The sequence below is a fragment of the Anolis sagrei genome, chromosome X (assembly GCF_037176765.1).
Source record: "Anolis sagrei isolate rAnoSag1 chromosome X, rAnoSag1.mat, whole genome shotgun sequence".
NCBI classification, from domain to species: domain Eukaryota; kingdom Metazoa; phylum Chordata; class Lepidosauria; order Squamata; family Dactyloidae; genus Anolis; species Anolis sagrei.
Window position 1 is genome coordinate 79,505,857 of NC_090034.1, and position 23,869 is coordinate 79,529,725.

At 41.7% G+C, this 23,869-nt stretch overlaps 1 protein-coding gene across 1 annotated transcript in view; it reads right to left on the reverse strand.

Moving 5' to 3' along the window:
• Positions 1 to 1,308: 1,308 nt before the first annotated feature.
• ASAP3 (ArfGAP with SH3 domain, ankyrin repeat and PH domain 3) overlaps positions 1,309 to 23,869 on the reverse strand; it is a 113,360-nt gene continuing 90,799 nt past the window's right edge. The window contains exons 17-26 of the mRNA XM_060784246.2: positions 22,128 to 22,308; positions 20,272 to 20,357; positions 19,931 to 20,046; positions 18,348 to 18,415; positions 14,402 to 14,509; positions 12,227 to 12,455; positions 10,945 to 11,224; positions 9,426 to 9,594; positions 7,988 to 8,110; positions 1,309 to 3,005 (exon numbers count right to left, since the gene is read on the reverse strand). Of these exons, the coding sequence (XP_060640229.2) occupies positions 2,931 to 3,005; positions 7,988 to 8,110; positions 9,426 to 9,594; positions 10,945 to 11,224; positions 12,227 to 12,455; positions 14,402 to 14,509; positions 18,348 to 18,415; positions 19,931 to 20,046; positions 20,272 to 20,357; positions 22,128 to 22,308 (1,435 nt within the window). The 3' untranslated portion in view covers positions 1,309 to 2,930. The remainder of the gene's footprint in view (positions 3,006 to 7,987; positions 8,111 to 9,425; positions 9,595 to 10,944; positions 11,225 to 12,226; positions 12,456 to 14,401; positions 14,510 to 18,347; positions 18,416 to 19,930; positions 20,047 to 20,271; positions 20,358 to 22,127; positions 22,309 to 23,869) is intronic.

The following is a 23,869-nucleotide window of genomic DNA, read 5'->3' on the forward strand; positions in this document are numbered from 1 at the left end:
AGCAGACAAGAGTCCTTTGTCCCACTCTGGTCATTCCACAGATATATAAACCCCTTTTCCTAATTCCAACAGACCTCACTACCTCTGAGGATGCTTGCCATAGATGCAGGCGAAACGTCAGGAGAGAATGCCTCTAGACCATGGCCATATAGCCCTAAAAAAACCTACAACAACCCTTATTGATTATCCCTCAGGCCATATCACAAAGTAGATTGTGGATTCAATGTAGTTACATAGAATCTGTATATCTAAATGTTGTTCTGTGAAAGTTCTGATATCCTTTCTCTTACGAGAAAATTGCAATAAAGAGAACCGATGTTTTTAAGTTATTGAAAAGTTATGCATAACAAACAGATCATGTGGATTATCTGATTTGGTAATCTGGATTATATAGCAGTGTAGAAAGGGTCTTAGATTGATCCCCTCTCTCACACAGGAGGGAGTGCCTGCCACCTGCATGCAGTTTAAGTGTGTATATTAAAATGAAAGCTTTAAAAAAGGTATTTATAAAATCTACAGTTAGTTTAGGGCAGTTTTTGAAAATGTTTAAATCGATTACTCTATTGAATCAACCAACTAAGGTTGCTGTTAAAAATTGATTTGGGGCAAAAGGACTCATTTTGTACTTCCTTAAGCACAAATGCAAGACAAAACGAACACTGCCTCCGAAACATAACATTTTCCCCAAAGTCCACAGTGTGCTCTGTGTACATGAAACCACTCACACTTCTTTAAAAAAAACCTCTCAGCAGTTAAAACTGCATACGCACAGTTGAAAAACTACAGCTTTAAATCACACGAAAGTGGTTTGATCCATGACAAAGTGTGCATACCGTATTGGGAAAATGGCATAAGGAGTTGTACATTTAAAAGACATAAATAGGTAATGGGCGTGAATTTCCATGCAACTAAAGCAACAGCAACGTATTTGGACAACCAAGTATAAACAAAGGGGAAATAACGAGGGGCCTTAAAAGTGGCCTCGATTTGTGATGTCCATTTCAAACGTGCATACGATTTGCATTTTGCAGAGTCAAGGTTTGAAATAGAGCCAACAAGAACAGAGAACACAAAAGGGAGATAACTGCTCATGGCAAAGGCATCAATGACAAACTGGGAAAGTGAGCTGTAGGCTGTTAGGAATTGTGGGAGTTGGAGTCCAAAATACCTGGAGGGAGGGCCAAAGTTGGTCCACACCTCGTCTAAGGAGACCAACAGAAAATTCCCAGAAAGTTCTGCATTTTAGAGGCATTACATAGTAGGCAGGCCCGTAGCCAGGATTTCGTTTCGGGGGGGGGGGGGGGGGGGGGGCTGAGTCTGAGTGAAAGAGGGTCTAGCCTAGCAAACCTTTTGAATCATTACCCCAATACCCCCATGCACATGGGATATATTGAGTATGGTGATCAGATCATGATATGAATAAACATAACAGTTTAAATAATGCAGCAGTAAGGCGTTTTCGCGAACCACCATGAGAATTTCGGGGGGAGCTGAAGCCCCTCGAGCCCCCCCCCCCCCCCCCCCCGCTACATGCCTGATAGTAGGTATGAAGACTTTACATTGGAATGAACAGAGGAAGATAGGGTTCCTTGAAGGGAAGACCTTTTGCTCTGCCCTGGGTGAATAACAACAATAAAGAAAATGGGTTCAAAGGGGTTGGGGCAGAATGATATATAGTCATTCTGCGCTGTTGGAAAACTATGTCAAAGCTTCCCACGTATTCCTGCCCAATTTATTTATTTTTCCTAAAGCAGACCCATCCCTTATGGATGTTATCGCCGTAATGCAAACAGAAGTTGCCTGAAATCACTGGGTTGTTGTAGGTTTTTCCTGGCTATATGGCCATGTTCGAGAGGCATTTTCTCCTGACGTTTCGCCCGCATCTATGGCAAGCATCCTCAGAGGTAGTGAGGTTTGTTGGAACTAGGAAAAAAGGGTTTATATATCTGTGGAATGACCAGGGTGGGACAAAGGCAAAACGTCAGGAGAAAATGCCTCTAGAACATGGCCATATAGCCCGGAAAAACATACAGCAACCCAGTGATTCCGGCCATGAAAGCCTTCGACAATACACTGCCTGAAATCAAATCGCATGTTAGGGACCCAGATGCATTCTGTAGTTGCCAGAATACAACCACAGTTTGAGCCAGGTGTCTGACGCATGATGTGACGCATGTGCTTCTTGCCAGAAAAGAGTCCATTCTGCTCTTTTGCAAACGACATAAATGAGATCAGAGATCAAAGCAAGTCTACTCCTATGACAGAGATGAACATTCCATCCTTGGGATCATCCACGATCCTTCCTGGTCCATCAGAAAGCGTACTGAAAGTCAAAAATCTCCCATGTGCATTCATCATAGAGACATCATAATTGAGCTGATTCATCAGATGACATTTGATGGCTAACAGGCTCAAGAGGAAATCTAGCAAAACTATGTGCTAGTGTTTGTACATTCAGAAATCAGATCAGGACTGGTTCAAAGTCTGGAGACCATTAATAATCCCTCTGAGGAGTGGTGTAAAGAGCTGGGCTGTTTAGAAGAGAAGGTTGAGAGGAGACACGAGAGCCATGTATAAATATCTGGAAGGGTGTCTTAAGGAAGAGGGCGCAGGCTTGTTTTCTGCTGCCCTGGAGACTAGGACTCAATGGAGCCATGGGTTCAAATTCCAGGAAAGGAGATTGCATTGAACATTGGGAAGAACTTGCTGACTGTAAGAACTGTTCAACAGCGAAGCTCTCTGCCTCGGAGCTCCTTCCTTGGAGGCTTTTAGGCAGAAGCTGGATGGCCATCTGTCAGGGGTACTTTAATTGTGCTTTTCCTGCATGGCAGAAGGGGGTTGGACTGGATGGCAGGTGTGGTCTCTTCCAACTCTAGGATTCTATGATTCATCTCTTCAGCTGAAGAATAGATGCATTTGAGGTCCCTTCATCAGTCCTGCAAAGGATGGACAAAGCTGGAGGGAAAAGAACCTGTTCTTGAGCCATCACCTTCAATGAAGCCGATCTGGAAAGACAAAAAAGAGCAACAAGGTGAAAGAAAAATTATAAGCAGTAGGCTGGATAAAAAACATGTGCCTATACAGATTTGTTTATTTATTCATTTCCGGTATTTCGACCCCATCTCTTCTCTACCTCTGAAGGGGGATTCAGGACGGCATACATTTTGGCAGCAATTCGATGCTGCTACATATAGTCTTCAGAAGGAGCTTGAAAACATGGATGTTCCAGTGTGCCTTCCCAGATTAAGGAATCCCAAGCAATATGTCCCAAATGCACTTTATGAGAGAGTTAGAATTGTTTGCACACCTACTTACTCCCAAAATATCCATCCTTTTTCACCTGGACATGCCCAGCATTTTTTTTAAAAAAATAATCATTACATTTGGCCCTGCCAGGTTTTTAAATTGCGTCGTGATATTATGTTATTGTTTTTGCTTTGCTATGAGTTATTTATTGTTGTATTGTATTGTTGTAGTGGTGTTTTTGTTCTGATGTATTTTGGGCTCAGCCTCTTGTAAGCCGCACCGAGTCCTGCGGGAGATGGTAGCGGGGTATAAATAAAGGTTTATTATTATTATTATGTCTGCTGTCCAAAAGCCCAAAACCACGATTTCAATTTCTTCCTGAAGGCCAGGAGGGATAAAGCCAATCTTATCTCATTTGGAAGCACATTCCACAGGCGGGGGGCCACAGCTGAAAAGGCCTTATCTCTCATCCCTGCCAGGCGCATTTGCGATGTTGGCGGGAGCGAGAGCAGGGCGTCCCTGGATGATCTTAAATGACGAGGTGAGACGTAAAGGCAGATGCGTTCAGAAAAGAAAGCTGGGCCAGAACCGTCCAGATGTTGTGTGGATGTTAGGCTTGTTTGATCGTGTTCATTAGTTTCTAAGGTCGTTATTAATTTGTATTTAAATTAGTTTACGATCCAATATCGAGCCATGCAGGAATAATGTGAAGAGTAATTAAAAATCGAAACAATTTTTCCAAATTTTCGTAATTATTTCGTAATTATTTTGTAATTATTAAGACGGGAAAGAGAGAAAAGGTGCCAGCGTTGCCTTTCCTCCCCCTCCTCCTCCTCTTCCTCCTCCTCCTCCTCCTGGAGATATTTTATTATCTTATTACTTATTTTATTATTTTATTTTATTATTTTATTATTTTATTAATTTTAAGTGATTTTAATTTGTATTTTTACTAACTTAATGTATTTTAATTTCATCCTGAATTTATTTTAATTTGGTTTCTGTTAGTTGTAAGTTTTATCACCAACAGTCAGCAACAGAGGGAGAGGGATGCTTCAGAAGTTCCCCCTGTCCCGTTTGGAGGTGTTTTTTGCGCATTGCGCAATCGCGTCCACCATTAACGAATCGATTCGTAATTAACGAAATTTCCGAAATTTCAACATTTTGAAATCTTAAATTTTGGAAGTCCTCTGAAATTCGAAACGCTGGTGCCCTCTGGAAACGAAGCGAGTTTAGAACCAATTTTTTTCTGGGAAGAAATACCTACATGGTTGGCCCTTGGGAGTCCCTTCCAACTAAATAAGGGAGTTTAGAGACTGGATGGCAATCTGTCACGTGAGTTTTGATGGTGCCCTTCTGCCTGGAAGGAAGGAGTTGAACTAGATGGCCCTTGGAGGTCTCCTCCAACCCTAGGATTCTATGAAAATGTAGAATTGGCTAATATTGGTTTCTATTGGTTAATATATGAGAGACATTCAATGAGACAGCTATTGTGGCTTTTTAAAAAAAAGTTTTCTTGATCAAACAAGCCTAGCAGAAGTATCTCTTAGAAATCATAACCAGTATAGCCAGCAGTGACGCAGAATTTACAATTTAACTCCACCTGGAGGACCACGTGGTAGCAAAGCTTTATGGAAAGAACACTATTTAGATCAAGCAAGGGCAAACAGCCAGTAGGCTGTTAGAAATTGTGGGAGTTGAAGTCCAAAACACCTGGAGGGCTCAAACTTGCCCAGAACTGATTTAGATCCTTATACCAATTTGTTCTCATAGCAAAAGAGCTAGAGCAGTGGTTCTCAACCTGGGGTCCCCAGATGTTTTTGGCCTTCAACTCCCAGAAATCCTAACAGCTGGTAAACTGGCATCAGCTCCATTCTTCTGTTCTTTCATACTCTTTTGGGAAAAGAGAAGGAAAGAAGTAAGATGGAGTTAGAGGTTCCCCTGCCCACCACTAGCAGGATCATACATTCATTATTTGCTCCAATCACAAGCAAATAATGGAATGAAAGGCTACCTATGTCTTCTACCCATGTTATTCTAGTAAGTCAGAGAAATGCTAGACTACTGTGATACTTCTTGGATTCCCACAGTGCTAAGATGAAAAAAATAGCACAGTGAAGAAATGTTATTAAATTTTATATAGAATACAATGAAAGAGTGAGAACAATTAGGTATAGAAAATTAAAGAAAAAAAAGAAAGAGGGAAAGAACAATAAAGTAAGAAGTAAAAAATATATCCTAAATAAAACCTTAAAAAAAACTACAATAATACATACACACACAAAAAAACCTTGAAGAAATAAAAAGAAAAGAAAAAAGAAAAAAAGTGACTTCCATTCCATCTTCTTGGATAAAATATTCTTATTATTCAAAAATATAATTTTTTTAATTAAAGATAATAAAATTGTCTCTCTTGTTTTTTATATTCGCAAATTGCAACGTCTGACCTTGTCCACACACATTTTAGTAAACTCAAAGATTTAGTTTTTCATCCAAAAATATCAGGAGGCTTTAATATTTAGCACAGCAAGTTAACCACCAGCTGCACTAAATCTTGCCAATCGAAAGGTTGGCAGTTCAAAGCCCCGTTCGAGGGTGAGCGCTTGACCTTCAGCCCAGCTCACTGCCCACCTAGCAGATCGAAAACAGCTTTGAGTAAATAAATAGGTACTGCCTAATCAATGAGGTATTTTAATGGCACCATAAGGAAATACCTGCAGGAAATAAATAAATACCAGAAAATACTGTCGATTCGATCAAAAGGAGGAGGTCTGCGAACAGGGCTTTTCGGCATGGAGGATGGAGCAACAGCCCCCCCTCCCCCTCCAAGATGCCAAAGATGAGGGAAAGCCTATATATTTCTATCTGTACTGTTGTCTGTTCTATCAGTGTATAATGGCATTGAATGTTTGCCATATATGTGTTCTGTGATCCACCCTGAGTTCCCTTTGGGGTGAGAAGGGCGGAATATAAATACTATAAATAAATAAATCTTCACCGTTGCACTATTTACAGCTGTACAATCAGGATACTCAGCTCAACAATCAGATTTGTACTTACAAACAATTCTCAGAGACAGAGAGATATTCACGATGGGATTCAGACAGGAAAGAGAAAGATTGAGCACTTCCTCTACTTTTTATAACCACCTGTTGACTTCTCATCAGTAAGGGACAAATGACTGATGCAACCCCTTGTCATAAACCTCACATAGAATCATAGAATCATAGAGTTGGAAGAGACTTCATGGGCCATCCAGTCCAAGAAGCAGGAAAATTGCGTTCAAAGCACCCCTGACAGATGGCCATCCAGCCTCTGTTTAAAAGCTGCCAAAGAAGGAGCCTCCACCACACTCCGGGGCAGAGAGTTCCACTACTGAACGGCTCTCACAGTCAGGAAGTTCTTCCTAATGTTCAGATGGAATCTCCTTTCTTGACGTTTGAAGCCGTTGTTCCACGTCCTAGTCTCCAGGGCAGCAGAAAACAAGCTCGCTCCCTCCTCCCTATCACTTCCTCTCACATATTTATACATGGCTATCATGTCTCCTCTCAGTCTTCTCTTCTTCAGGCTGTTGTTTTCAAATTGTTTTTAAATTGTTTTAAATTGTTTTTAAATTGTGTTAGATTTTAGCCTGTTCTTGTAAGCCGCTCCGAGCCCCAGGGGAGTGGCGGCATATAAATTTGAATTATAAATAAATAAATAAACATGCCCAGCTCTTTAAGCTGCTCCTCATAGGGCTTGCTCTCCAGACCCTTGATCACCCTCCTCTGGACACATTCCAGCTTGTAAATACCTCTCTTTAATTGTGGTGCCCAGAGTTGGGCACAATATTCCAGGTGTGGTCTAACCAAGGCAGAATAGAGGGATAGCATGACTTCCCTAGATCTAGACACTATGCTCCTATTGATGCAGGCCAAAATCCCATTGGCTTTTTTTGCCGCCGCATCACATTGTTGGCTCATGTTTAACTTGTTGTCCACGAGGACTCCAAGATCTTTTTCACACGTACTGCTCTCGAGCCATGCGTCCCCCATTCTGTTTCTTTGCATTTCATTTTTTCTGCCTAAGTGGAGTATCTTGCATTTGTCACTGTTGAACTTCATTTTGTTAGTTTTGGCCCATCATCTCTCTAATCTGTCAAGGTCGTTTTGAATTCTGCTCGTGTCTTCTGGAGTATTGGCTATCCCTCCCAATTTGGTGACCGGGACCAGGACGGAACCCTGCGGTACTCCACTCGTCACTTCTTTCCAGGATGAAGAGGAAGCATTGGTGAGAATCACCCTCTGGGTTCGTCCGCTTAAAATGATTCCTGCCTGCCCCTTAGGTATTTCATCATGACTTTCTCAGTCATTCCCCAGGTGTTATCAGATGTCAATCAGAACTGTATTTTCAGATACATGCAATGCTGAAGTCTTCCTATCTAACAGAAACAGCATTAGACAATTAGAAAACCTGATCACAGAGCTATCATATTACTATCCCAAGTTTCCTTGAAATAGCTCTTGACATTCATTCAGAGACAGACAGATGCATACAATTTCAGAAAGAGGAATGTAAAGACAGAATCCAGGCCTGAATGGAAAGATAAAAAATGCTAAAGATTTTTGGGGTGGCTGGACACCCTTGGAGTCTTCAACCCCCCCCCCCCCACCACCACCACCACCACCACCATCCTTCCCTTCCCAGATGGAAACTAAATTCTGCTCCTTTTTACATTATCTGATGAAGAAGAGGTAGCACTCACCCAAGTTTGCTCATCTTCTTCTCGCGTCACCACAATCACCTCTCCCTTAGAAAAAGTCAACTCCCGGGCTCTGTCTCCTCTGCAGTCAGTCAAAGCCATGACTCTCTTTGGCCGTCCTTTGGCCTGCAAAAGCCCAAACAGTTGATATCAGGGCAATGCAAACTACAGTGCTTCCTCTTCCTTGTTTCTTTTTTTGGTTAAACAGACGCCCTTTCTACACTGCCATATAATCCAGATTATCAAAGCAGATGATCCACATTAACCGCTTTGACCTGGATTATATGAGCCTACACTGCCATATAATCTAGTTCAAAGCAGATAATCTGGATTATATATGGAAGTGTATAAGAGGCCAGAAAGGTGAAACACAGCTGACCCAGGCATGGGGAATTTGCACGGCAGCAGCATGCAGCTATCTTAGACAAAACATTTAAGTGGAAGACAGGAGACAACAAATGTAAAACAATTGTATTAGGGAGTATATCTCCCTGATCACAATTCTGAAGAGACAAAGAGCAAAATTTCAGGTCAGACTTGTTTGGATTCACAGCAAGATAGTGTAGTTCTCTTTTGTGAGATCCTAGTTTTTCTATGGCACAGGAAAAGGTAACAGAATGTTAATTTAGATCCAGCGATTTACATTGGCCAACACACATTTAGGTGTCTCAAATGTTAGCCCCTTTTCTAGGTATATTTTCCCTGCAGATTTCAAAAAATCTGATCAGCTTTAGTTTTTGAGATGCAGAACACATGCCATATATTACTCTTAACTCACACGACTGTATATCCTCGCAGCCAAGGAAAACACATTACTTTGTTGCGATACGCTAGTGTGGACTGCTCCAGCACAAGTGTGCATTTTAAAATCCCGAAACAGCTGAAATAGGCTGTAAACAAATGGAGCCATGGACTAACAGGTGGCCAAATGGAAGCACAATTAGAAAGCAATCCCCATGAGAACTCTCTCTCTGCAAGCAATCCTTTATTCTCATATTTATGAAATAAGAGGGTGGGGATAGATAATCTGCTTGTGTATACATTTAGATAGCTGAATCAGTGCATATAAGGTCCAGCGCATCTCAGAGTCAATTTTTTTTTAAAAAAAGAAACTTCTGCTGGATGTCCCCTATTCATTCTTGTGGATTTCTAAAATGAGCTACAAATGAAGGTGTTAGGATGTTGGGCGAGAATTTACTGGCACTGACAGTTCCGTGTTTGGACTTGCTGTCAAGTCCCACAGTTTTTTGCCTTGCTTATTTGTCCTGCATTTTGTTGCTGTCTGGAAGTGCCCTGTGAATGTACATATTTGTGACTGCAAAAAGCATGACTGTATTAAGAAAAGTGCAGATCCTAACGACATTTCCAGTTTTTATTTTGAAATCATTGGGGTGAAAATGTAGCAGTATGAGACCATCATCCATCATTTTCCCAAACTCACCGGAGCAAACCTTCTGGGCATTGGCACTGGTGGAAGGTTCTGCACCAGGGCGGGAGCCTTGCTGTGCAGCAAGTCTTCTGGGCAACTAGACGTCTGTGGAGAAAGCGGCGCCCCAGACTTGCCCACAGAGCCACCGCTGATCCTCCGGTAGGACCGGGTGCTCTCTGAACTGGAGGAGAAGAGAAGACCATTCATAATCCAGATGGGCCACAGGTGCCATTTTTACAATCTCAAGAACCCCCCTCCAACATTCCTCCATTAATACACACATTACAGACTTCACCCTTTTTTGCAACCTTGGTGTATGTATGTGTGTGTGTATACACACATACACACACACACATATACACACATAAATACATTCAGAGGGAGGGAGGGAATAACATTCCTTTACGGGCCTTTCTACACAGGTCCTAAAACTCAGAAATGCATGTTTAAAATCCTGAAACAGCTGATCAGAGCTGTAAAAAATGGAGCCACAGACAGACAGGTAGCTAAATGGAAGCACAATTGGAAAGCAATTAGAATGAGAATTCTCTGCAACTATTCCTTTGTTTTGATCTTTATGGAATTTAAAAAGTACTTGAATTGACAGCAGGGTGAGGAGAGATAATAAGAAATCTGCTTGTGTGTACATTTTGATATCCGTATCAGCACATATGAGGTCCAGTGCATCTCAGAGTGTCAATTTTAAAAAAAATTAAAGTGAACTTCTGCGAAATGTAGCCTATCCATCTCGGTGATTTCTAAAATCCACTACAGAGGTGTAAGGATGCCAAGGGAACGTTGACCGAGGCCGACAGCTCCGTGTCTGGACTTCCTGGTAAGTCCTACGATTTTTTGTCCCACTTCTTTGACCCAGATTATGAGGCTGCCTGGAAACTCCTTAAGCGTCCAGAAAACCCTGCTCTAATTACTACTTCCCTTTGTATCTAAAATCTTTTAAAAGTAAAAAATGTACAAGTTACCAACTAGAAAATGATTTTTTTCTACTCTCATTTCACTAGAAAGGATGCTGCATCATGTTTGGGTGGAGAAAACAGTCCTCAGATCCTCCCTATTTGTTTATCTCTGTTACAAAATATTATAGCTGCAAGACTTTACTTCCCCTGCTGTTGTCAAGAGAGTATAATTTTTTAATACTATTTGCAAATGCATGAATGAAGGGATGGTACACATTGCATATAAATCTAATCTGGCAAATGGGGAGAACTTTAAAGTCAAAAAATCCTAGCACAATACTATGTTAAGCATAATGTTCTTTTTATATAAAACATCTTCGATTTGTTTCCTTCAATTGAGAGCAAAAAAATTACTTTGAGACAGAGGAGTCAGACGGAAAGGGTGGATCTGAAAGGAACAAAGACATGCAAAAAACTATTTCTTGAATCCCACTTGATCTGTCTTTGTAGTGTAAGTATCACAAATGATCTAGTTTGAAAAACAAGGTTGCTTCTGTCTCAAAAACAATGAGGCTGATTTTCAATCCTTTTCCCAAATGGTTAAGTCACGGTCCCACCTGAACCTGACGGGTGTTGCCGGCCCTTGTTCTGGAGAGGTGCCTGGAGAAGGTGGAAGTGGAGGCGTTGTTGTCTGCGTGGGCTCTGACCGCCTCCGTTGCGCCCTGCCCTCCATCTCGCAGCAGGTTTCCCAATAGGCCGTGCCTTTGACTTCCACTGAGTTACGGAAGCTGGACAGCTGCCTAGGTGTTGAATTGTCCACTGAGCCGGGAGCAACAGAAGTGGGCGAGTGCCAAACATCAGTGGCGTCTGGAGACTGGGTTAGGGAGTCGGGAACATCTAGAAAGAATTGGGAAAGGGCTGCTTGTTCAAGGAGAATAATACAACAACAGCAATTTATTACAAGGCTCAGAATGAGACACAAACAAGTCCTCAACTACAGGACAACTAGGTAATCTCCAAAGACAGGAGGAAACAAGGGAAGGAGGTCATGCTAACCCAGGCATGGGCCAACTTCAGCCCTACGGGTGTTTTGGACTTTAACGCCAACAATTCCTAACAGCCGGAAAACTCAATTTTTCCAAGTATAACATCTTTTCAGTGTTTATTTATTTATTTATTTACAGCTTTTATATTCCGCCATCCTCACCCCGCAGGGGACTCAGGGCGGATTACAGGGTACACATATATGGCAAACATTCAATGCCAATTTTGACATACAACATATACAGACATAGACATAGACAGAGGCTATTTAACTTTTTCTGGCCGCCAGGGGAGCTGCCGCTTTCATCGTCCATCTGCGACACTGATGAAGTACTTTCGCATTCCCCGCATGCTTTTTGCTGGAGTGTTTGTTGGAGTCTTTTTTATGGCCTCATAAATTAGTTAATTTAGCCTCCCCACACTTTAAGGTGGTAAAGGCAACTGTCTTTCGGGTTGCAAAGGTCGACAACAGGCTACACAATTGGTTGGAAACCCACTCCAACCTGGGCTGACTTCGAACTCATGACCTTTTGGTCAGAGTGATCTTACTGCAGCTGACACTCAGCCAGCTGCGCCACAATCCCGGTTTTGGACTCCCCATCTTCTGAAGGCTGATTCCCAAGGGAAACGGAATCCCAAACATCCTCTATCTCTTCTGCAGCTGCCAGCCCTTCCTTCGGATCTACTGCCTGCAATTCAGCCTGTGTTTCAGCCTAATCACACACCAAGTCTGTGAAAAAGCCATCATTCCCTTCATTCTCTGAGGCAGAATCCCCAGCATCTTGCTGCTGAGCCCCAACACGGAGGACACAAGTTGCCCAGGCCAGACTAATAGACATAGCTGTTTTTGTTTACCTGGCTTTGTCATAGAACTTCCTCTGGTGGGGTTTTTGATGGGCAGCGGTGGAGGGGTCTCCTCGCTGTTTGCGCTGCGCATGCCAGGCCGCGAAGGGACCAAAACACTTTCGTAGGTCTTGTTGCTGATGTCCATGCCTGTACAGCTCCATCTGTTTGGAGGAAAGAGGGCAGGCTGGTCCATGGTTGGAGAAGGTGAAGATCCAAAAGATCGCTGAAGAGGACTCACCTGCCAGAGGAAGCAGCAAAGCTATGTTTCAAGCAGAGTTTGCAATTTTTTACTTTGTGGATTTTGAACATCAGAATCCCTCACATAGGCTGATTCTAGGGATTCGCAATATTTAAAAGGAATGTTTCTAGGCTCCAGATCTGGTACCCAGAGAGCCAACACCACTGCCTGTTTCAAAGCCTCCCCCAAGAATCAGATTTAACCATCTGATAATCAAAAAGGTGTGATTTGTATATACTACGCATGTGCGATCAATAAAAATGTTTCAAAAGTCAGTACAAAATTAGGGGGTGCTGGCTTTCATGTCTAAAGTGTTTCTAAAGTATAGTTAGTGAAATTTTTATCACCATAATGAGAGTAATAAAATGTCATTACTTTTTTGTTATAGTAGTGGCGCATATTTACTAAAATTGGGGAAATTTCAGGGACTCCTTTCTCCCTCATTTCTACTGGTGTTGTGGTGAAACTTGCTACAACTGTAGAACACATTGACCACTGTGAGCCTATCAAGTTTCAGACTGTTTCACTTATCTGTGGATTTTTGGGGAATTTACAAAGTTTTTATAAACAACATTTTTAAAAACCGTATAAGAGCTAGCTCCTTGAATTTTCTATATGACGACACAAGGTAACAGAGAATCATTCTCCCAACTTTCAGAAATATTCATACATCTACTGATTTTAGGGATTTTTTAAAGTTTTGACAAAAACTTTTTTAAAAAAAAAACCCACAATAGCTGTCTCATTGAATGTCTCTCATATATTAACCAATAGAAACCAATATTAGCCAATTCTACATTTTCATAGAATCCTAGGGTTGGAAGAGACCTCCAAGGGCCATCTAGTTCAACTCCTTCCTTCCAGGCAGAAGGGCACCATCAAAACTCACGTGACAGATTGCCATCCAGTCTCTAAACTCCCTTATTTAGTAGGAGCTCCCAAGGGCCATCCATGTAGGTATTTCTTCCCAGCTCCGCAATGATTTACATCCTAGAAGTCTCAGCAGTCCTCCTCTTTGCAAATTCAACCATTCATTGGAACTCTGGCTGGCTGCTGCTAAGGAGGAACACATCTCTCCTGATTGGGATTTCCTCATGCTGGGCAGAATTCTGGGAAACGTAGTTCAGTCTTTTGCATTCTCTACCATAGGGCTCTGCACCTTCCCAAACTACATTTCCCAGAATCCCGAGCTTTCTCCATCTTTCTCCCTGCTGTTTCCCTCTCCGAATGGTGAGAGGCAATTCATTTAAAGAGGAAAGGTAGCCTTTTGGCGTAACTTTGCTTCCTTGCGCTGAACATGCAATTGTCTTTGGGAGGCTTCCGAGGTTTACAAAATGCAAACAAAAAAGTATTGAGTGACTTTTGATTCTTAAATTTTTGGCACACATGTTGGATATTGCCTCGTAAGTCCACATTTAACAATTTGATACGACTTATGAGGACTAATGAAAGAAATGGACGCCTCTACTATAGACCTAGGGTCACAAATATTTCTTGGGCAAAAAGGGGTTGCAAGTTGTAAAAGTTTAAGAAGATATGGTTCAGGCAAAACTGATTGCGGTATTGCCTGAAGTAGCAATTACGTCTCCTATCATATTGAAGATTCCACTATAGTGAAGCACTATAGTGAAGCAAAGTGACGTGATGGATCGAAAAATGCCACATACTTTATTGTATGCCACCTATGCTAGCATGCTGCTCTGAGGAATTGAGAAGGTTGCTTGCTATCCTATCTCCAGCACTGAAATAAGATTCGATCAGTCAGCAGGCTACGACAGATGGCCAATAAGAAGTTAAAGCAATAGTCTAGGTTTAAAACAATGTAAATGGCACTGAATCATTAAACTAACTATAGACATCTGGTTGGAAGTCTTAAGTTTTAAAAACATTCCAAGCTTTGGTGGAAAAGCATAAGATGCAAAACACAAGAGTTCTCAGCAAAGCACCTTCTCATCCAGCTCGTCTTCGCTGTCATAAGAAAACTCTTGAGGAGCTTCCCAGTCGTAGTCTACGTGGATCTGGGCAGCCATCCGCCCCATCTGCGCTTGCTCCAGCTGCAAAGAGATACCCGTTATTATCACTATACCATTATGAGAGGTCTTCTGACATGGTGACACCAATCCTTACTATTTATTTATTTATCATATCTGAAGTGAACCAAGGGGAAAGTTGTAATGTATTGAAGAAACACAAAGTTTAAAAGTTTGGCTTTATCCTAAATGTCCTTTGACCAGTACCTGACCACTTGAGTGCCTCTGGTGTGGCTGTGAGATGGTCCTTGATTGTGCATGTGGCAGGGCTCAGGCAGCTTTGTAGTAGATGGTCTCAGGTTTGCTCTTCTCCACACTCTCGTGTCATGGACTCATTGTTGCCTCATTTCTTAAGGTTGGCTCTGCATCTCCTGGTGCGAGAGCGTAGGCTGTTCAGTGCCTTCCAATTTGCCTAGTCTTCTATATGCCCGGGGGGGGGGGGGGACGGGGGGGACAGAGACACCCCCTCCCCCGGTCTCTCATTCGGTATCAGCTATGGCTTGAGGTTCCGGGTTTGAGCCTGCCACTTTTGGACTCTCACTTGCTGAGGTGTTCCTGTGAGTATCTCTGTACATCTTAGATCTCTACACATCTATTTCTTGATTTAAGGTGTTGGCTGATATCCGAACAAGGGATGGGCCAGAGATGTCACTGCCTTGGTCCTTTCATTATTGGCTGCTACTTCCCAGTGGATGTCAGGTGGTGCAATACTGGCAAAACAGTGTAATTTCTCCAGTGGGGTACGGCATAGACATCCTATGATAATGTGGAATGTCTCAATAAGAGCCACACCCACTGTTTTAATGGGGTGAGATGTGTTCCACACTGGGCATGCGTACTCAGCAGCAGAGTAGGAAAACGCAAGGGCAGACGTCTTCACTGTGTCTGGTTGAGATCCCTAGGTTGTGCCAATCAGGTTTCGTACGATATTATTTCTAGTGCCCACTTTTTGCTTGATGGTCAACCAGTGCTTCGTGTACGTCAGAACACGGTCCAGGGTAACTCCCAGGTATTTAGGTGTGCTGCACACCAATCTTTACTAATAGCTATACTTTTACCTAATCCTGTAACGATGCCACTAATCTGTAAAGAGTTAGTAAAGGAGCCACCACTTTGTAAGGGTTTATTAATTTGATAGCGTAGCTAATAGCTAGTGATGTTGACTTGGTCTTTCTTTAATGTGTAGTGTGACTTAACTTGGAAAGGAATTGTAACAGAGACCGGGCTTTCAAGAAAAACAGTAACAAGTTTATTGAAATGTAGCAGAAGCTTGATGGTTTCAATGTTTCTTGACTCTTAGAGGCACATATCTTCAGAGGTTACATTTATAACATTCCTTAAAACAACTCTGGAAAGGACTCTTCCTTATACTAAACAGGTTTCAAACTTATTTTTCTTCAAACTATGTTTCTTTCCTTAGTAGATTACTTCAGATACAAGCTTATTCTTTCTTGGTGATATTTCTGTTGCAATAAAAATTCTCACTGGGTTTCTCTCACATACTAAATACTAATATAAATAAGTCAACTTGACTTAACTAAACTATCTAGGCTAAAAGCCAAAACCTTCTTGATTCTCACTACAGTAGAATCAGCCTTTCCCTGTAGTTTTTAAACTACAGTCTACCTTCCTCGTTCTCACTACTACAGAACCAACCACTCTTGTAGTTCGCTGACTACAGACTGCCGTACTGGTTCTCAACACACCATCTCCCTGGCAACCCCGGCTTGCCGCTGTCTAGTAATGGCAAGAGAACGTGCGCCAGCAGCACCAGCTTCCTCTTCTTGCACTGTGCACACCTCTCGCCTCCCTCTTCTCATCGTGCAAGAAGGTGAGAGGCATCCGCATGCGGCAAGAAGAGGAAGCTTGTGCACGCCAGCGGCATCAGCTTCCTTTTCTCACCACATGCGCCCCTCGCACCTTCATTTCCTATTCAGGGTTCTATAAGTCGAAGTCAATGGCAATCAGCAACATAACAACATGACAGCATGGAGATTTCTCAGACACTGAGTAACACAGCTTCAATCCTAGAGTCCACAGACTGAAGAACTATTTTCTCAAAATAAGAGAGGACAATCCAAAAGGATGTTCCTGAATTTAGAAGGGCGGCACTCATGTCTCTCTGACACTACACAATTATATCCCATCACTGACATGGCTCCATCCAAGAGAATCTCAGTATCTATAGTTTGGTTATAGGCTACAGCTTTCAAGTACAGAAGATATCCACAAACTATAAATCCAAAGATTCCATAGGACAGTACCTGCTATTACGCAATGTGAGAAAGATCTTAAACATGTATGAGACATCATTTTTCAGAACTGCTTCTATTTTTTCCCATTACTTCCCATTTGCCTGTATATTGTCTATCTTATGCTCAATTGTCATATGGTTAGTTTTGTTATCACCGGTAGCTGCTGCATTTCCCACCCTCGGCTTATACTTGAGTCAATATGTTTTCTCAGTATTTTTTTTTTGTGGTAAAATTAGGTGCCTCGGCTTATATTCGGGTTGGCTTATGTACAGAAGTGTTTATTATAAAGTGTTTATTATTATGTGTTTAAAACTGTATTTGTGTTTTACATTGGTGGCCTATGGCCTAGCTGTGAGGGATAGGTTGCCATGGAGACAAGGCTGAAGAGGAGGTGGGCGGAGCTTAAAGAGAAAAAGGTTTGAAAGTGACAGTTTAGTTTCAGTCAGGAGGAAGAGACCCTGAGAAGAGGAGAGTCAGTTAGGGACTCTGAAGAAAGTAGCAGAGTCAGATAGGGACTCTGAGGAGTGAAGCAGTGTAAAGTCAGTTAGGTTTATAGTGTTCGTGAATATTTCTTCAGCAAGGGAGCTGAAGGGAAAACTCTGTTAGATTGCTTGAGTGAAAAAGAATCTAACAGAGGGGTTTTAGGATCGCCAGTAGTGGAAGACTGGAGATCAGTGGTTTGATCCAGTATAGGACAAACAGTGAGAATATTCACAACAGGGAACACTGAAATAATAAAGCGCTTCACTAAAAGAAAGAGTTTATAAGTTGTAACATCAATAGCCTGAAATGTATCTCAACCAAGCCATATTGTAACCATCAAGCATATGACAAGCTCAACATCTTCATATTGCAACATAAGCTTTGTTCAACAATAAACTTGTTCTCTTTGTTATGTTAAACCTGCCTCATCTCCATTGATTTTACGTTCGGTGCAGTCCACTCTACCAAAATCACCTCACAACGCAAATAGGGACAAACAGAGACTTTAATACCAGCGTCTCTATACATATTGGTGGCAGTTTAATTTAGCATTCTCGGAACTACCTTACAATTTTGGTGGCATTAATACTTCCTTCCTTCGCATATTTTTGGTGGCATTATTACGTCTTTACAGCTTATACTCGAGCATATACGATAATAATAATATGGATATGTGGGACATATAATGGATGCTACTACTAGAATCATAGAATTGGGAGAGATTGCAAGGGCCATCCAGTTACACAGAATCAAAGCATGTCCAACAGATAGCCATCCAGCCTCTGCCTAAAAACCTACAAAGAAGAACCGAATTTTAAATTTCAGAAGCTTCCCTAGATGTCTGACTTGTCCTATTGATTTTGATCAGTTGTTTAGATATGATTATGTCTGGATCCAACTCAATGTTCCCCATTATTTACAGGTGACTCTTTTGGCCCACTGCATTTCGTTCAGCTCCCCCTTTGCTTCTATTTGATCATCATAACAACCCTTCAAAGTAGCTTAAGCTGAGAGATAATGGCCAGTCTGCAGTTGAGCAGAGAGCTGACTATGGATCTCTCCAATGTGAGCCTGAGATTCCCACCAATATAACCACATTGCTGTTAATGGTCTCCGCAACTTACCAGGTCTTCACACTCGGTATGCTTGTACTTTTTTGCCACGTCCAGTGGTGTTTCACCAGCTGCATTAACTGCAAAATGGAAAAGAAAACAAACACTTGCCTGAATCAGGGAGCCTGTCATGAAAGGAAAAGGTGATTCTGATATTCGCACGCATGTGCTCCAAAACAGAATGCAAGACTATTGACTTGAATACCTGTGGCCATGAATGAGGATTAGGACATCTTTGTATATATCCTTGCCTACTTGGTGACACCTACCTTCACTTGTTAGATGTTACATCCCATCTTATTTTTAACGTTTTCAGTCTAATTTTAAGAGTTTTAAGAGTTGATTGTGTTGTAAATATATGGTATTATGTTATGTTTATTTAAGTTGGCTATTCTTATAATATTTATTGAGTTTGTATACTCATTGTTTGATTTGCTATTCATTGTTTTTGGCATTGAATGTTTGCCACTATGTCGGGGAGATAGCAATAATAATAATAATTATTATTATTATTATCTTCAAAATAAAGGTTTAGGAGTCATTACTCATGGGCCCAGCATTTGTCTCATTTGTTTATTTCACGTTTTCATTTCATACCGTTATTCGGAACCGTTATTAGTTCACACCTTTTATTAATATTTATTAGAAACGGTAAACCCCCTCCTGTACGGAAATATGGGTGAAACGAAAGGTAAGTGGGAATGGTAACCATTTACTGTGTGTGAACCGCTGTGAGTCGCCTCCGGGCTGAGAACAGCGGTATATAAGCAAAGTAAATAAATAAATAAATAAATAAATTTGGTTGGCTGATTTTCGGCACTTGGTGCTTGGCTGTAGGCATAATGGCGCAACCTATCTCCCTGACATAGTGGCAAACATTCAATGCCAAAAACAATGAATAGTAAATCAAACAATGGGTATATAAACTCAATAAATATTATAAGAATAGCCAACTTAAATAAACATAACATAATGCCTCTTATTTGGCGCTAAGTGCTCTGCCCTCAGTGCTCGGCTGTAGGGCCTGCCAGGGTCAACAGCCGAACACTATGCGCCAAATTCCTGGCTGTAGGCCCTGGCAGGCCCTGGCTGAATAAGAAGTGTTCAGCGCTTGGTTGTAGACCCTGGCACTTTGCCTCCAATGGGCCAAAAATATTCATTTTTTCAGACTTTGGACATAAAAAGCTTATTAGGAAAGGCACCTGTTTTCGGAAGAGGTGCTCGAAAACGAAACTGGGGCCTTACGAATGAAACAAACCGGAATGGTTAGTGATAAGACTAGTAGCCATAGATTGTATCCATGTACAATTGTATTAGTTCACACCTTTACTAATATTTTGAAGCTATGCATTTTCTAGGAATTATATACTTTCCCATGCAATAAATAGCAGATTGCTTTTGATAGCTCTTTGGGTGCTCTCTGAAAGCCAACATGTCCTTCACTACATGGTACAACATCTTCACCACAACCGCACCACTAGACCTCAAATGCCAGACACAGCCAAGGTTTATATAGGACATCTTATTTACAATTTTCTTGCCTACTGGGTCTTTAACCCTAACATGATTCTGTCACTGCCTCTGTCCTTGAGTACCTGCACTTGTGGAGGCTTTCCCCTTTAGCAACAGTTTGATGCAGTTGGTCTGATTGTACTGGGCTCCATAATGTAGCGCAGTGTTTCCATCTGGTGCAGGACTGTCCAGGTTTCCCCTACATACAAATACAAAACGGAAAACAACCACAAGCTTGCATTTTGTGAAAAACACAAAACAAAGTCTTCTGTCTTGTGGATGACAATAATAATAATAATAATAATAATAATAATAATAATAATGTACAATTATGGCCTCCTGGATGGCAGGTGTATGAGAGGGAATCACAATTTCACCCATCTCTGCTTACAGCAAGCAAGAAATCCTCCAAGGAAAGATTTACCCATTCTGAATAATGAAGTCCACAAGTGGGAGGGACGACCTGTTGGCACAGCGCACAGCCAGGTGCAGAGCCCGTTCACCTTGTTCCTATCCGAGCAAGAGAAACTCAGAGTTACTTTGCAAGCCCTTCAGAGCTTAAAAGGAGACTCAACATGTTGCTGAACCTTCTGTGCTTGATCTCATCTTAGAAGGGTTCATTCAAGTCAGATCAAGAAAGGACAAGTAGATCTTAATCTGAAGGAAATCCTGCATAATCTATGATTCTGAAAACACTGCCAGATAAAATCCAGATTATTTGCTTTGAGCTGATTTATCTGGCAGTGCAGACTCATATAATCCAGTTAAAAGCAGATAATGTGGATCTGCTTTGATATTCTGAATTATATAGCAGTGCAGAAGGGGCTTGAGAGTGAGGCCCCTTCCACACAGCTGCATAAAATCCACATTGAATGGGATTATCTGCCAGTGTAGACTCAGATAATACAGTTCAAAGCAGATAATGTGGATTATCTGTTTGATAATCTGGATTATATGGCAGTTTAGAAGGGGCCTGAGAGTGACAAACCACAAAAGGCAATAGATTTGGTTTGTTAAAGATCTGATCCCTAAAATTTCAAGCCAAAAATCAAGAACTCTCTGCTCCACAGGGAAATTAGCTTCTCTGCTATATCTTGCAGAGAGACATCCAAGTGGTTAATTTGCAGCAGAAGTTAATCAACATTGATCACTTGTTGCAGGAAATGGACTTTGGTCAGGGTTTATACACATATGTACTTCTAGAGTCTGCTTCTGAGGGCCCTTCCACACAGCCATATAACCCAGAATATCAAGGCAGATCATCCACAATATCTGCTTTGAACTGGGTTATCTGAGTCCACACTGCCATATTCAATGTGGATTTGATACAGCTGTGTGGAAGGGACCTGTGCTATATCTTGATGAGCAGAGAGACACCGAAGTGGTTAGCTGGCAGCAGAAATTAATCAGTTGTTGCAGGAGAGGGACTTTGGTCAGTGTTTATACACATTTGTACTTCCAGAGTCTACTTTCCTACTCCCTCATTCATCTGCACAATAATTAACTACTGTTTAATGTATTGTTGAAGGCTTTCATGGCTGGAATCACTGGGTTGTTGTAGGTTTTTCGGGCTATATGACCATGTTATGTAGCCATGACTTCAAACTACAAGAAAGGAGATTCCATCTGAACATTAGGAAGAACTTCCTGACTGTGTTAGCCATTCATCAGTGGAACTCTCTGCCCCGGAGTGTGGTAGAGGCTCCTTCTTTGGAAGCTTTTAAACAAAGGCTGGATGGCCATCTTTTTGGGGTGCTTTGAATGCAATTTTCCTGCTTCTTGGTAGGGGGTTGGACTGGATGGCCCATGAGGTCTCTTCCAACTCTATGATTCTATGTTCTAGAAGCATTCCTGACATTTCGCCTGCATCTATGGCAAGCATCGTCAGAGGTTGTGAGGATAATACTGTTTATTCCTTCAAAGCTCTTCAAAGTGCTTCAAATAGAAGGCTGAATACAAAGTGGTAACGGACTAGACCAGGCCTGGGCCAACTTCGGCCCTTCCTCCAGGTGTCTTGGACTCCAACTCCCACAATTCTTAACAGCCAACTAGACTCACTGAACCCAATGGGATTCAAGTTTGCTAAATCTAACTAGATTTCAATGGTCTTCCATAAGTATGTCTAAGTTTTGAATCCTACAGTTAATACTAAATAGATTAATTGAATTGATGGGATTCAGTTATTATTGACTAATTATTCAGCAATTGATTCAATGGGAGGAATGAGTAGAATTCAGGTGTGCATCTCTGTAATCTTCTGTCCCATTTTCTGCTACTTACCTGGCCATCAGGGCTTGCTAAAGGCTTGGACAGGTCATGGCCCTCTGCAAAGGCCTGAAGCGTTGCCAAAAGATCTCTGCTTCTGACAGCTTCCCAAACGCGGTATGGTTCTTCCTTGGTGGACTTGTGAACATACTTGCGCTCCATGTACTTAGCCATGATGAATTCCTTCCGTGCAACCCTGCCCAAGAAGAGAAGGAACATTCTCAAAAATGGAGACCCTACCAGTGGCAACTAAGAAAAGACTTTCTGGGCTCGAGCAATGATCCACCTCCTCCTCCCGCATCCCCATTCTTCCTGTTTAATTTCAATATGGCTGTTGTAAGTCTTCAATTTGTTTCTGACATTTGGCACTTGTCATTGGTTTTACTTGGCAAGATTTGTTCAAAGGGAGTTTTCTCTTGCCTTCCACTGTGACTTAATCCCAAATTCCCCAAGAAGTATCCATAACTGAGCTGAGTTTGAGTCCAGCGCTCAAGTAATGCAAAACAGCAAGAGCAGAAGTGTGGTTATATAATATAATATGTCTTAAAGGATGGATGGCATCCTTGAAGTGACTGGATTGACCTTGAAGGAGCTGGGGGTGGTGACGGCCGACAGGGAGCTCTGGCGTGGGCTGGTCCATGAAGTCATGAAGAGTCGGAAACGACTGAACGAATGAACAACATGTCTTAAAGAGACAAGACTACTTGTAATCTACTCCTAAAAAACATCATAGAGAGTGAGAGGTTGGTAGATTAGTGTCTAAATGTATTCATCAGTTTTGCCTTTATATGTATATTTTGTGAATTGGTTCTGGTTTAGTAGTTTTGTTAGTAGTTGCAGGTTAATGTTTTATATTAATGTTTTGTGCTTTTTGTGTTTGATGTTATTTGTTTCTTTGCATCTACCCTTTTGCATGAAGCCCAAAGGAGTGGATCGACGACAAATTGGATAGGGGTTTTTTTGCATATGTTCTGGTGATATTAGACTTGGCTTTTGTTGAAGCTTTGCCTAAAAGAAAATACTTTCAAAACATTATTACTAATAAGACTAATACCAGCAAATAGTATCAGTCTGGAAAGCCCCCCCCCCCCTTACCACCGATGGCCAGATTTTCCCTCATTTATCGGTTTTCAAATGCTGGCTGTTTTCGGAAGGCTCACGAAAACAGATCTGCCCAAATTCAGATACCAAAAACGGATCACGGTTCAGCCGAATTGCACAACTCTAGCGGCTACACATCTGAAAAATTGTCTGACAATGGAGCTCTCTGCCAGATTCTGCTCCAAAAAGTCCATTATCTATATCAGGGGTCCTCAAACTTTTTAAACAGAGGGCCAGGTCACAGTCCCTCAAACTGTTGGAGGGCCGGATTATAATTTGAAAATAACATTAATTCCTATGCAGGCTGCACATATCTTATTTGTAGTGCAAAAAACACTTTAAAACAATACAATGATTAAAATGATGAAAAATTTTAACAAATATAAACTTATTAGTATTTCAATGGGAAGTGTGGGCCTGCTTTTGGCTGATGAGATAGGATTGCTGTTGTTGTTGTTGCTGCATGCTTTCAAGTTGTTTCAGACTTAGGTTGATCCTGAGCGAGGGCCAGGTAAATGACCTTGGAGAGCTGTATTCGGCCCCCAGGCCTTAGTCTGAGGACCCCTGATCTATATAGAGGAATATCATGGTCCTCTGTTGATCAAGACATGATATATTTACTCTGAGGAGTCAGGGCCAATATTTGCAGGTATCAG